Source organism: Triplophysa rosa, linkage group LG2 (genome assembly GCF_024868665.1).
Source record: "Triplophysa rosa linkage group LG2, Trosa_1v2, whole genome shotgun sequence".
In the NCBI taxonomy this organism is placed as follows: Eukaryota; Metazoa; Chordata; class Actinopteri; order Cypriniformes; family Nemacheilidae; genus Triplophysa; species Triplophysa rosa.
Window position 1 is genome coordinate 9,431,255 of NC_079891.1, and position 15,693 is coordinate 9,446,947.

The window sequence follows — 15,693 nt, forward strand, 5'->3', positions numbered from 1 at the left end:
TCATGGGGAGATGTATGGGTCTGTAATACTTACAACTGGAGCATAAAGGCTGACATAGATCACAAGAGGCACCTCAGCCAATCATATCTGGTGTCTAGTCTCCTTGCCTGCGTTTTGCCCAATACGCTGCGATAGCATTGGCCGTTATGAGTTTTTAGCTTAAGGTGGCAGGCTTTCCATGGAGTGGCTTTGGTAGTACTTCCCACGCAGGCTCTTATAGGTTTCAGTTCGATGACGTCGCGGGTGAGACAGGCAGGCATCCAGACTTTGAAAAAGCTATTTCGCTTTTTACAATATAAATGATAAAACGGCAAAGATGTAACGCAGCTGTAACTTATAGTTACCTGGGCTTGGAACTATAATCTAATTACAATTTTAGAAAGTATAACGCGTTAAATAACTTCCGTTACCAAAAAAGTAACCAAACTACAGTAACGCGCCCCTTTTATAAGGGGCTTGATAACTGCCAACTTGAAAGCTTCTGGGACATATCCTAATTCTAGTGATACGTTTTTAATATTGAGCAGAGGTTCTGTCACAGGATGGAAGTAGGGTCTACTATACACAATGATTATTTTGCAGCTTTTCCCATCCAGTTGCAGTGAATGAATAACTGAAGCTGTTCGTGTGGAGTTTTATAAAGTGTAAAGTATCTTAATGAATGCTTCACTGGCCAGCTGCACAAGTGTAATATTTCCTCTGATGGCTTCAGGCTCTATCTACCTTAACTATCAAATCTGTTTATAAAACAATATAAAATTTCAAGCCTTCCGTCCTCACATCTTTGCGTCCTTCCCTAGTATCCTAAAGGGGTGGAGCTAAGACACGAGGATGCAGAAATAAGAATTGATTAGCAGCCAGTAGCTTTCTCCCATTCATAGTAGCTAATAAAAATGAACCTTTATTGGTTTTTATAGTCTTTGATGAGATCCAGTGTATCTACCTCATTTTCTTTTAGGTGAGAGATAGCAGTAAAGAGCCCTCTGGCTTTGTGTCTTTCTTCCGCAAATCAACCAAATATGAGGACAATCAACACGTGCTGTGCAACCTTAATGTTACCATGCCGCCATGCATTAAGGTAATGCAAAGGAAAATATATCCACAAAATTTTTTACCACTACACTATAATTATATACAGTTATATTCTCCAATAATGCATTTTCCCCTTTTTTGTAACAGAACATAGGAATTGATGATCGAATCAAGACTTTGACTCCTTTGGCACTAAGAGAAAGATACAGCGTTCTAAGTGAGCCAGTTGTCGGTAAGATTGCTCCCACACGGACATCTTCTGCATGTTATGCCCTCAAATATCACACAACCTTTGCCTGACCTTGCTTTGAATATGATGTGAGCTGCAGCGTCAGATTTTTGAACTCTTGAGCCAATGGTGGTCTGGTTTCTGCAGCATCACTGAGTGCCATGGAAAAGACGGAGCTAAAGATGGCTTTAGTAGCTGAACAGCTAGGCCTGAGCTGGGCTGGTGAGTGTGTGGGTTTGAATGTTCTTCTTTGACTTAACAAGCGTAATGCTCAACTGGCTTCGTTTTGTCAAAGCATCATATCTGTTTGCCCCTATCTCATATGTAGACTATAACATTTTTAAACAAGTCATTTATGTACATTTAGGCCCAAATTTATATGTCAAATCTACCTTTTAAACATTACAGAATCTGCTGATTACATTAATGGTGTGCTATGCAGCATTAAAAAAAGACCCATGCAAAAAAAATTCTCAATCATTACCTATGACCTATTAGAAATGTGTGGTGGTATTTGTGTCTACAGAAATAGATTTTATTAAATTTCTATAATGTTTCTGTGAGCTGACCTTTGGTTCCCTTAGATTTGATTAAATTTCTATAATGTTTCTGTAAATTGACCTTTGGTTCCCTTTCTGTCTGTCAGAATGGGGTTTTAACTTGAGAACCTATCATCTGTGATCATACTTTTTAAAGGCCAATTAACTTGTCGAATGGCATGTGCATGCCAATCTCTACCCCATAAAAACGGGTATTAAGGAAGATGGCGTGCCTATTCATTCAGCGGTGCATCTATGCCCACAGACGCCGCCACCTGGAGGGGTCAACCAAGGCTCCCTTCCAATGCATATATGTTTTCTGCGGCACTCATGTCGAAGGCTTATGCTGCTGCGGTTCAGGCTCGCTCCGCCCTCCTTGCCATGGCTATCCTGCAGGTCCACAAAGCCAAGGTGCTGAAACAACTGGACGAGGGAAGACATGACCCTGCTCTTATGCAGGAACTCCGCACTGCCACTGACTTCGCCCTCCGAGCGTGTGCACTGGGTCGTACGATGTCCACACTCGTGGTCCAAAAGAGACAACTCTGGTTGAACCTTTTGCAGATGAGTGACTGCGAGAAGATCTGTTTTCTCAATGTTTGGGGATACCGTTGAGGACTCCTCACAGCAGTTCTCGGTGGTGTAGAATCAGACAGAGGCAATCAAACACATCTTGCCATGATCCGGCAACCTTCAGGCTCCCCAGCAGCTCCACCCTTCAGCGGCACCTGCCCTGTCTCAGGCGCCCCCCGAGGACATAGGGCACCAGAGGAGGGCATCCACCCCTTGTCAGCAACCCGCCAAGAAGACATTGAAGCGACCCTAATGGGGCAAGCCCAGGGAGACCCAGGACGACATTGGGCATGACCCTAGCCATTACATCGTTGCGGAGTCGCACCAGGACTCTCGTGGCCAGGCACCCACTCTGTCACGAAAAGAGCTTGCCTGGATGTTTCTCTCAGCATGGCGTGCACTCACCTCGATGGTGCGTCGTTCCGATCTCGCAGACTTCAGCATTCTCCACTCGAGGTTGCGTTGTGCAGCGACAACTATAGGCAGGTATGTCAGAGAACCACCTGTCTTCGTGTTCCCTGGAGAGCGTGGCATCCCAGCACGAAGCGTATTTCCATCACGCCCAAGTATCGTGGCACCTTAGCCCCTTGGTCAGATGCAAACTTTCTCCGAACTGGGGTTCAGCTCAGGCAGGTTTCGAGGCACGTTGTGGTGATGAAAGTAGCCTCCCTGCACGACTGGGGTGCAGTGTCGGGTCGTTGAACGGGGCCCCGGATGCTATGACATATCAATTGACTAGAGTTGCTGGTTGCTTGGCTTGCTCTGAAGAGGTTTCAGCCCCTCATTCAGGACAATCATGTGCTGCTCCGCTCAGACAGCACAGCTGCCATAGCATACATTAACCATCAGGGTGGCATTCGCTCATGGCAGATGTCGCAACTTGCCCAACGCCTCCTCCTCTGGAGAGTCACCAGGTGGTGAAATCCCTGCCGGCCACACACATCCCGGGCGACCTCAACCAGACAACCGATGTGCTCTCTCGGCATGTTCCACAGAGAGTGAAGACTCCACCCCACGCTGTCCAGCTTATCTGGGAGCAGTTCGGGCAGGCACAAGCATCTCTGTTCACCTCTCTGGACACCACCCATTGCCCACTTTGTTACTCCCTGACCGATGCCCCCCTCGGCAGGGATGCCTTAGTACTAATCTGGACGTGCGACAAGGGGAAGTATGCCTTCCAACCAGTGAGTCTGTGCAAGCTCAGGGAAACGAAGCATCAAGTGCTGCTAGTTGCGCCATAATGGCCGAACCAGACTTGGTTCTCAGAGCTGTATGCCTGTATGCTTATATGCCTTCAAGTGGCACCTCTTCCCGTCCTGGTGTTCTTCCCGAAGGGAAAACCCACAGAGATGTGCGATCAGGAAGGTGCTGTCCTTCCTCCAGGAGACACTCGATTGCACCTCTCCCTTTCCACCCTCAAGATGTATGTTGCCGCCATTGCTGCACATCACAAACTTGTCGGGGGTAAGTCTCTCAGACAGCATGACCTGGTCATCGGGTTCCTGAGGGGCATGAGGAGGCTGAATCCACCTCGACCGTGCTCTGTACCCTCTTGGGATCTCACATTGGTCCTCGAGGGCCAATGTAGGGCCCTGTTTGAGCCTCTGGGAGAAGCCGGTCTACCTCATCTGATGATGAAGACGGCTCTCCTGGTGCCACTCTCCTCTATCAAGAGGGTAGGGGATCTGCAGGTACTCTTTATGTCCAACAAGTGCCTCAAGTTTGGGCTGGGTGACTCTCACGTGATCCTGAGACCCCGGCCAAAGTTCTCACCAATCCGCTCACGGCCCAGGTGGTGAACCTGCAGGTGCTCCCCCCTGGGAGGACCCAAGGTTGTCTACAAGTCATTTGGCACCGGGTCTCTCACAAACTTGCAGTGCATCTCGGAAGAGGGAGGGCGCGTGTCGGACCTCTCCCTGGGCCCCCGGTTATCCATGGCCTATCGAGCTTCCCGCAGCGCTGCGGTATAGCTGCCTTCAGGAGGGATTCCGACTTAGAGGCATTCAGTCATAATCCCGCAGATGGTAGCCTCGTGCCAGTGCCTCAAAGTGCACAAACCATATGTCTGAACCTGTGGTTCCTCTTGTACTGAGCAGGATTACTGTCGCAACAACACGGCATCAGTAGGGTAAAACTAACCTGTCTCACGACGGTCTCAAGACCTAACGTGCCCTGCACCTCTGCTTGTACTGCACGCAGAGCTTCAGAAGCTCTGAGCGGCCATTTGTCTGCTTTGGAGGTCAGCAAAAGGGGAGGGCTGTCTCCAAACAGAGACTGGTGCACTGGATTGTGTATGCCATTAATATGGCTTACCGTTCGCAAGATCTCCTGTGCCCACTAGCAGTGATAGCTCACTCAGAACAGGGTGTAGTCTCCTTGTGGGCGCTGGCAGACATTTCCAGAGCTGCAGGCTGGGCTATGCTTAACATCTTTGCGAGGTTCTATAATCTTTGTGTTGAGTCGGTGTCAGTCCATGTCGTAAATGGTACCTACAGTAAGACCAGCAGCCGGCTGGATGTATGCCTGCAAAGTGCCTTCTCCCCTTCACCAGGTGAGTCAGTGTGTTAGCTTCACTACTTCCTTCCACCGGGGTGAAGTATAGGCATTCCATCTAACTCTAAGCACTTCTTCTGGTGCTTAAGAAGATCCCTTAAGAAGGTGAACCCCTATACCTGAGCTAGTGCTCCATACGTAGTTATTCCCCTACCTGGGTCATCCCATATGACGTATTTCTTAATCTACGCTTCCCCTGTTGGTAACCCTGTGACCTCCGCCTGTGACAGCCAATGGTAAAAGCCTCTCATCGTTTGACATACTCAAGGTGACGCCTTACTACACCCACTGGGAGGTTACGATATTGCGAAAACGCTCACCTGTGACACACCTGGGCCAGTGTTGCTCCGCTAGAGGTCATGATGCGGCTCAGCGCTGTGGCATTTCTTATAGGACCCCATTCTGTTGACACAACGTCGGGAGCCTGGCAGAAAGGGAACATCTCATGCCTCAACGCTTCACCGTCTGCTGCAGCGACCAGAAGATATCTCCCGGGTCAATCAGCACAAAGCTGTAGATGGGCACGCCATCTTCCTTTATACCCATATATATAGGGTAGAGATTGGCATGCACATGCCATTCTCCAAGATCATTGGCCTTTTAAAAGTACGATCAGAGATGATAGGTTCTCAAGTTCAAACCCCATTCTGTCAACACAACATCTCGTTCCCAAATGTTATTGGCCGGTGGGAGTGTAGAGCCCAGCCAATAATGAAGTGCAGATGGGTGCGGGGCAGCAGTTAAGCAGTACTGAAAAATGCTAATATACAGAAGCAAAACATCAGGAAAAAGCTTGTTCCTCAGCAAAGCGGGCGCTTCCATATATCTGCTATATGCATATATCTGCTAGCGGCATGTGTCTTGCAGTGTATGTAACAGCAGTTTATGTATACACAAAGTCCTGTTACTACTGAGAAAAAAATACATGGTCTGTAGAACTGACTCTGAGCTTATTTATGTTTTTCTAAAACAAAAGTTTTGCAAGATGAATTTTGTACATCCATGTTTGTAAATTAAGTGCTGACAGTATACATACTAGGTGTTTTGCAAGCTTGTGCATTTAGCTTCAATCCAGAAGCCTGTAAGTAATTCCTGGTAATAAGTAGTTAGCTGACGATAGGGGATGTGCACTTCTGGTGGTATTCCACCGAGAGGAGGGGCCTAGTTTGAATGTTGTGCTCACAAACAGTAGCTGAAAAAAATCCTACATAATGCATCTTTAAACTAATGATAAGTGTTGTAAAGTATTTGGCAGGGATTTCATAAGGGGAATCTATTTATGCAATAAATAATAAATAAATAAATAAAATTTAAAATCAATTGAGAAATCAGTAGGCTTAATTAGACAATTAATAAACATACATAAGCTAAACAAATAATCAGTCTGATAAAAATGCCAATAAATACAGTGAAAAAGAAATCTTCAAGCAATGTTCACAAAGTTAAACAAATAAAAAAAATAATTAGTTCAATGTCTGCATATTTAGTTTGTGAATACTGTAAAAAAACAGTCGAACTACAAACGCTGAATAAAAAATGTAAATGACAAGCATGTAACAGTATACACAATATATATATGAGCTAAACGTTGTGCAACTGCAAAATTTTACCAATAAGATAATAGTTCCAGTTTAACAAGGGTCTGACCAGAGGACTGTAAGGTCTTGTTCTTCCTTGTACCATTTCCCCTTACACCACGTGTAGTCTTCCTAGGTAATAGAGCTTCTTGATTATTGATCATAATTTCAGTTATTTGGCCAGCATTGAGATAACAATTATTTAAAATGATTGTCTTTGAGAAATTAATAGTAATTTGAACAAGTGCATGCTATTTCCAAAGTAAATTTGATGTGTTAGTGTTATGTTCTCAAGTACTAAACATTTTATCCAAAGTGCCCTACTAAACATGCAACACACCCTGTACATTCTCAAATGACTAAATTATAAACATATAAATAGTTTTGATTTGTGTGAAACTGTGTTGTAGTTTTGTTGAACATTTGAAGTGTATAGCAGCTGGTTTTACAGTTCCCTTCTTATTTTGTTCCATGGGCATGTTCTCATTATTCAAATGAATAATGGAAGGGAACAAACTACAAAGGTGAGATTCAGATTCACTGTATTATCAACACAAGGAAGACACATATTTAATTAAATAGAAGTTATTTACAAAATATATACAAGAAAACTAACAACTACTTAAATGCTAAAAGATAGTAAGGTTGGAAATTAAAGTCCAAAGAATAGAAAATATAAGTGGTTGATAAATGGCAGAGTGTTCTCTGTAATAAGGTGGAAACCTTATGTCTAAGTAAAACAAATAATGAACAAACTATTTGTTACTAATTCTGATAACCAAGTATGCACTTTCAAAGGCAACTAAGAAACATAAACTGATCGATGACACTAATGCCAAGGTCTCTAGAAAGAGGTCTGGTAAGTGATATTTACGGTCCCCAGTCATCGTGAGAAGTCTCGTGGTGGCAACGTCTTCCACTTGTCAGGCTGGGCTGCATTGAGGAAGGAGTCGGATTCCATTTAACAGCCTTGAACACGAAGCGCTGTGGGATGGTGATCTTCTAAAGCACCATAGGGTCCTACCAATCTGGAACACGCAGACAAGGCCCGGAAGCTGGTGCAGAAATGTCCTTAACAATCTAGAACATGCCAATGAAGGTACCTCAAAGTAAAGGTTTGTGCTCCTGAGCTCAACCTGGTTGCAGACATTTGTTGCTGTCTCACTGGACTGCAGACTCGGGACATAGATTCGCTTAATAGGACTAGGTGTTATAATCCCACTATTCGAGCACAATTTAATTGCCCAATAGGACATGTCCCATACCTTATGCATGACAGGGGGAGCAGTCAAGAATATGAATAGAGGAAAGGAGGTCTGAGGTTTCACTGGGTTCCTCGGGTAGGCATCCTCTGTGTTTGGGGGATAAATGATTATAGAAATACATAGCATACGTACCTTTCCTTGCTATTATCTGAGACATCTCATGAGTTGTGTGTCCGATCCCACTTTCATCACATCCATTATCCTGGGTGAAATCCTTTGTATGGTTCCCCCGTTCCCGTATGGCATAACATTACAATACATTACCAAAATCAACACAACCATACACGCCAACCCATTGACTAAGGCTGTTATAGCTCCACTGGCACCATTAATGCATGCGCAATGCCCCCGGTAAGTAGAAGTGGTTCAGCAGCCTGAAGAAGCTGTGTGTTAGGTGAGTGGGATCAGACTGCTTCCATAAATGTCCAGGAGGGAGGGGAGAGAGACACCAATGATCTTCTCAGCTACTCTCACTATGCGTTCAAGGGTCTTGCGGCAGGACACGTTGCAGGCACCATACCACACAGTGATGCAGCTAGTCAGAATGCTCTCGATGGTGCCTCTGTAGAAGGTGCACATGATGGGGGCTGGGGCTCTTGCTCTTCTCAGTTTGCGGAGGAAGTAGAGACGCTGCTGTGCTTTCTTGGACAGTGCTGCGGTGTTGTTAGTCCAGGAGAGATCCTCAGTGATGTGCACCCCCAGGAACTTGGTGCTGCTCACTCTCTCCAAAGTCGCACCGTTGACAGTCAGAGGAGCATGCTGAGTGTGTACTCTCCTGAAGTCAACAACAATATCCTTCATCTTCTCCACATTCAGAGAGAGATTGTTGTCCCCCGTGTTCAGTGTGATGGTACTGGATGTATTACTGCCGACCCATACTGCCTGAGGTGTCCCCGTCAGGAAATCCAACAGCCAGTTGCACATGGATGTGTTTAGTCCCAGCTGGACCAAATTGCGAGTGAGCTGTTTAGGGATGATTGTGTTGAATGCTGAACTGAAGTCTATGAACAGCATTCTGACATATGGGTCTTTTTTGTCCAGATGAGTGAGTGCAGTGTGGAGGGCAGTCGCGATGGCATCATTGGTCGAGCGTTTGGATATTTGCCTGGTGGCCAATCTTCACTGATTTCACATTTCACCAGTAAGAGCAGAGTGTGACGGTCTAATTAGTAAAGCTATAGCACAGCTGTCCATAAAATATTGCAACGCACACCACACAATGGGAGACATGTCAGAAGTCAAAAGAGGACAAATTGTTGGTGCACGTCTTGCTGGCGCATCTATGATTAGGACAGCAAGTCTTTGTGGTGTATCGAGAGCCACAGTATCGAGCGTAATGTCAGCAAACCAGCGTGAAGGAAGAACCACATCCAACGGGAGTAACTGTCGATGCAAGAGGAGGGATGTCCTGGTGACAACCCGGATTGTATCCAAAAAAACATAAAACCACAGCTGCCCAACTTTCTGCAGAATTAATTATGCACCTCAACTCTTCTGTGTCCACCAAAACTGTTCGTCTGGAGCTCCACAGGGTCAAACTACATGGCCGGGCTGCTATAGCCAAATCTTTGGTCACATTTGTCAATGCCATTTCAATGGTGCCAGCAGCAGAAATCTTGGACTGTTGACAATGTGAAACATGTATTGTTCTCTGATGAGTTCACCTTTACTGTCTTTCCCACATCTGGGAGAGTTACAGCGAAAAGAAGCCCCAACGAAGCTTACCACCGGACTGATGCATGCTCAGAGTGAAGCAAAGGGGTGGATCATTGATGGTTTGGGCTGCAATATCATGGCATTCCCTAGTCCCAATACTTGTGCTAGATAGGCACGTCACTGCCAAGGACTACCGAACCATTCTGGAGGACCATGTGTACCCAGTGGTTTTCACATTGTACCCTAAAGGTGGTGCTGTGTATCAGGATGATAATGGTTTGATGAACATGAAAGTGAAGTTGAACATCTTCCATGGCCTGCACAGTCACCAGATCTGAATATTATTCAGCCAATTTGGGGTGTTTTGGAGGAGTGAGTCGGGAAACGTTTTCCACCATCAGCATCACGTAGTGACCTAGCCACTGTTCTGCAAGAGAAATGGCTCAAAATCCCCCTGGTCACTGTGCAGGACTTGTATCTGTCATTCCTAAGATGAAGTGATGCTGTATTGCCTGCAAAAGGAGGCCCTACACCATAGTAATAAATTATTGTGGTCTAAAACAATGTGTTGTTCAATTTATTTTTCTAAACCCCATTGGCAGATTTTTCTTGCTTGTTTTCAACACAAATTTCCCTAACTCTTATATTTTCTTTGATAAAACAAGTCTAAATATCTGACGTCACTTTTCTTGTCAAGAAAATATATCTGGATTTAAGAAGTTTTAGATATTTTCACTAGAAAACAAGACAAACATGCTTAGTAATAATGTCATTTTTTGCAGTGACAAAAAATAATGAGAGAAGTTACTTTGCTGAAGTCAAGATTTTGAAGAACACGTGGAGTCTCTTCAGATTTGTACTGATGAAAAAATCAGTTTAAAAAATACTGTATAATGATTCACAGGATAAATATATTTACTGTAGAATTTTCCCGCCATCAAAATTTTCCCATGATGCTTTGCAGAATTACAGCAACCTGTTGTATACAGGTTCTACAGTTAGGATTTGTTCATTTTACAGTAAAAATGCTGTAAAACTACAGAAATGTGTTACAGTGTACACTTTAATCATTGTTAGGCAGTGTTGGGTTTAACTAGTTACTAAGTAGTAATTACTCTTAATTTTTCTAATATTTAATTAGTTACTTCTGATGTAATTGAACTAAATACTGTGTAACATGTTCAATAGTGGAAACGACATCAAAATTATAAGTCTAACTTTAAAATGTGTGCTTTAATGTATCCTTCTCACATTTGTATACTTTAGTCAGTTAATAAGAATAATTTATGTTGTTATTTATTATTTATTTGAATGAATTAAATAAGCCATTTCATGTCTATCCTTGAACAGTGTTGGGTAACACTTTAATTTACGGTGCCCTTATTACACATTACATGTAGTATTTACCATTCATTATGCATAATTACATGTAACTACCCCTAAACCACACCCTATTCCTAAACCTAACCCTATAGTAAGTACGTCTTGGTTACGGATGTAACCTCTGTTCCCTGATGGAGGGAACGAGACGTTGTGTCGAACCGACAGATGGGGTTTGACTTGAGAATCTATCATCTGACTATTTTGAAAAGGCCAATGAAATTGGCGAATGGAATTTGTATGCCGGACTCCACCCCGGATATCCGGGTATAAAAGGAAGACAGCGTCTTCATTCATTCACCTTTTGGGCTGAGGAGCCTGAGAGCATCCCTCGACCGCTGTGGTGGGCGGCCAGCGTTGTGGCATGAAGGACACAACGTCTCATTCCCTCCATCAGGGAACAGAGGTTACATCCGTAACCAAGACGTTCCCTTTTTGCCGACAGATGGGGTTCCTCTGGAAACTGTGCCGCGACACAATCTCTAGCGAGGCGACGCTGACTGGCCTAGGCGTGTCAGACGTGAGGGCCAGCGCGAAATTGTGACCATCCAGGGGAGAGGTAGGGGGTCCCAGAGCTTTTCTAAAAAGGTGGGAAGCCCCTGCCACCGGCCCGGCACCGTAAGGGCCACTGGGTAAGCGTTATTTCCTCACTGAGGAAATGCGTTACAGAGACCACTTCCTACCGTAGGGAGGAGTTTAGTGGAGACACCAGCATGGTCTCGCCGTCAGGCGAGAACTCATGGGAAAAATGTGCGGACTGAAGTAGTTTACTGCAAGGTGGAGGTCCACCTAGGGGAGGTCATGTGTTGCCGAGGTGGGAACCAATAATAAGGATACATCAGACGGAACTACCCGATGGGGGAGGTTACCACGTCTGGAGCACTAGGTCCGGTTAGAGCTATGTGGTAGATAACTGCTCTGCCCAGCCTGCCCCCAGGAAGGTGCTTAGTGATGGATGGATTGCCTATTCTTCTCCCAGTGGGGAAAGAAGGGAGGTGGAAATAGCACACTGACCCACCTAGAGGGACCCACCTTTCGCAGGCGTACGCCCTACCGGTCGCCGGTCTTACCTGTTAACATGCAAGACGCGGGCTGACACCGGTTCTACGCAGAGGCTGTAGAACCTCGTGAAAGTGTTGGGTGTAGCCCAACCCGCAGCTCTGCAAATGTCTGCCAGAGAGGCGCCCTGAGCCAGTGCCCACGAGGAGGCTACACCCCGGGTGGAGTGTGCCCTCGCTGCCAATGGGCACGGGCGATCTTGTGATCGGTACGCCATAGCGACGGTGTCCACGATCCATGGCGCCAGTCTCTGTTTGGAGACAGCCCTCCCCTTCTGTTGACGGAAGCTCTGCGTGCGGTCAAAGTAGAGGCGCTGCGCACGTACTGGACACAACACGGATGGGGTTGGGTCTTCCTCCCCAGTGGGGAGCGCCTGCAAGTTCACCACCTGGTCCCGAAAGGGAGTGGTGGGAACCTTGGGCACGTAGCCAGGCCGTGGTCTCATGATCACGTGAGAATCTCCAGGCCCGAATTCTAGGCAATCCGCGGACACAGAGAATGCTTGTATGTCCCCTACCCTCTTGATGGAGGCGAGCGCCACCAGGAGGGCCATCTTCATTGTAAGGTGAGGAAGAGCGGCCTCTCCCAAGGGCTCGAAGGGGGGCCTCTGGAGGCCCGCCAGGACCACTTCAAGGTCCCAAGAGGGTACGGAGCGCGGACGAGGCGGATTCAGCCTTCTCGCCCCCTTTAGGAACCAAATGACCAGGTCGTGCTGTCCCAGAGACTTGCCAGCAACTGGTTCGCGATGTGCGGCGATGGCGGCTACATACACTTTCAGTGTGGAAGGGGAGAGATGTCCTTCCTACAAGTCTCTCTTGTAGGAAGGACAGCAAGTTCCCGATCGAGCATCTCTGTGAGTCTTCTCCTCAAGAAGAACACCAGGACGAGAAACGGCGCCACTTAAAGGTGTACAGCCGCCTAGTGGCAGGGGGCTTATCCTGGGTGATGGTCTCAACCACCGCCGGGGGTGGGCCACTTAGGATCTCCTCGTCCCGTCCAGGAGCCAGACATGGAGGTTCCAGAGGTCTGGTCTCGGGTGCCACAACGTGCCCTTCCCCTGCAAAAGAAGATCATTCGTCAGGGGAATCGGCCAGGGGGAGTTGTCATCAAGAGCATTAGCTCCGAGAACCAAGTCCGGTTGGGCCAATAGGGCGCAACTAGTACCACTTGATGCTCCTCTTCCCTGACCTTGCACAGAACCTGTGCAATGAGGCTCACTGGGGGGAAGGCGTACTTCCACTTGTCCCGTAGCCAGCTGTGAGCTAAGGCATCCGTGCCGAGGGGTCCCTCGGTCAGGGAGTACTAAAGCGGGCAATAGGTGGAGTCTGGGGAGGCAAACAGGTCCACCTGCGCCTGGCCGAACCGCTCCCATATGAGCCGGACTGCACAGGGATGGAGTCGCCACTCTCCGCGAGACGTCGACTGACAAGAGAGCGCGCCGGCTGTCTGGTTCAGGTCACCCGGGTTGTATGTGGCTCACAGGGACATTGTCACCTGCTGACTCCAGAGGAGGAGGCGTCGGGCGAGTCGTTTTAACTGCCGTGAGCGAATGCCACCCTGGCGATTGATATGCGCCACGGCAGTTGTGCTGTCCGACTGGACCAGCACATGCTTGCCCTGCACGAGAGGCTGCAGCCTCCTCAGTGCAAGTAGCACAGCCAACAACTCTAGGCAGTTGATATGCCAACGCAGGCGGGGACCCGTCCACCACCCCGACACTGCGTGCCCGTTGCACACGGCACCCCAACCCTGCAGGGAGGCATCCGTCGTCACCACAACGTGCCTTGAGACCTGCCCTAGGGTGACCCCTGTCCGCAAAAAGGTAATTGAAGACCAGGGGGTTAGGGTGCGTCGGCAGAGAGGCATGATGACCATACGCCTGCTGCCGGTGTGCCACGCTCTCCAGGGAACCCGACTCTGTAGCAGTGTTGGAGCGGTCGCATGTGTATCAACCCGAGGGGGACCACCCCCGCCGAAGATGCCATGTGTCCCAGGAGCCTCTGAAATAGTTTCAGGGGGACCGCTGGCTGCTTGAAGAGATTCAGGCAGTTCAGCACTGACTGTGCACGCTCGGTAGTTCACTGTGCTGTCATGGAGACAGAGTCGAGTTCCATGCTGAGAAAAGAGATGCTCTGCACGGGGGAGAGCTTGCTCTTTTCCCAGTTGACCTGTAGCCCCTAACGATTTAGATGTCGGAGCACCAGCTCCCTGTGTGTACACAACAGATCTCGCGAGTGTGCCAAGATGATCCAGTTGTCGAGATAGTTTAGTACCTGCACACCTCTCTCCCTGAGGGGAACGAGGGCAGTTTCCACGACCTTCGTGAAGACTCATGGTGACAGGGACAGACCGAAGGGGAGGACCCTGTACTGATATGCCCGTCCCTCGAAAGCGAACCGTAGGAACGGCCGATGACGAGGGAGGACATGAGACATGAAAGTATGTGTCCTTCAGGTCGACTGCCATGAGCACATCTGACAGACGTCAGGATGCGCCTCTGCGTGATCATCCTGAACAACAGCTTGTGTAGGTACTTGTTTAGGGTACGCAGATCTAGAATGGGGTGCAGCCCCCCTCCTTTCTTTGGGACGATGAAATACGGGCTGTAAAACCCGCTGAACATCTCGGCTAGAGGGACGGGAGCATCCCTGCCTCTGACTGAGGTTGAGAGGATGCTCTGAAACTTGGGCGAATTCTGGTGAATTGGATCGCTTAGCCGAGACAGATCGTCTTCCCTAGCCACCGTGACAGCCTGGGAAGCCGTAGCCAGGCTCCCAGGAACCGAGACAGGGGGACTATGGGTTCGATCTGCTTCATCGTCACCCCGGGGGGTGGTTCGATGGCTGGCAGTGTGGATCCCTTGCCGGGAGGAGATCGGCTCTGCTCTGCTGACTTACCTGCCCGGATTTAACGCAGCTCAACACACCGTCTGACTGAGAGTACTGAGGGCTGGTGAGTGTGCTCAATGTTGCATCTCGCTGGGCGAGGTAGGGCGAGGTCGGTGGCGGTGCGGAGTTCCTGCATTAACCCTTGGTCGGTCTTACCCTCATGGAACTCCTTCAACGCCTTGGCCTGATGGAACTGCAGGAACGTCTGGATCGCCATCCGCCCGCAGTGTGGGCAGGACGTATCCACAAAGGCTGCCTCAGTGTGCCAGAGACCCAAACACCTGAGGCAGACATCGTGTCCGTCCCCCTCCTCGATGAGTGTGTTGCACCCACGAGAACAGCGGGCCATGCCACACCGGAGAAATTTGCTCTATTAGAAAAAAAGGAAATAACTCGAACACCTCCGGAACTGCCGAGACGCCCAGGGGAAGTCACTGCAAGAAGGGACAATATGCTGCACCACGTCTAAGGTTCCGGCAATTTATTAGCTCAGAATAGATCGTCATAAACGAAGGCTCCGAAGAACAAAAGGTGAATGAATGAGCACGCCATCTTCCTTTTATACCCGGATTTCCGGGGCGGAGTCCGGCATGCAAATTTAATTTGCCAATTTCATTGGCGTTTTCAAAATAGTCAGAAGATGATAGGCTCTCAAGTCAAACCCCATCTGTCGGTTCGACACAACATCGAGAGACCGACAGAAAGGGAACATGTAGTTAATTATTATTACTCAGTACTTAAATGTATAACTACACTGTAACACGGGCACTGTAAAATAAAGTGTACCTTGAATCAATTCTAATCAAGGTTGATGTATGATATAGAAAGTAATTAGTAATAAGTAATTAAATCATTTTTGGAGAGAGTAATTTGTACAGTAATCTGATTACACTATTGAAAATGTAATTAGTAACTGTAATGAATTACTTTTTCAGAGTAACT

The 15,693-nt window shown here is 47.6% G+C and overlaps 1 protein-coding gene across 1 annotated transcript in view; it reads left to right on the forward strand.

The window, feature by feature from the left end:
• Positions 1–15,693, forward strand: part of ank1a (ankyrin 1, erythrocytic a) — a 371,228-nt gene that overhangs the window by 220,205 nt on the left and 135,330 nt on the right. The window contains exons 34-36 of the mRNA XM_057351699.1: positions 959–1,078; positions 1,180–1,264; positions 1,409–1,483. Of these exons, the coding sequence (XP_057207682.1) occupies positions 959–1,078; positions 1,180–1,264; positions 1,409–1,483 (280 nt within the window). The remainder of the gene's footprint in view (positions 1–958; positions 1,079–1,179; positions 1,265–1,408; positions 1,484–15,693) is intronic.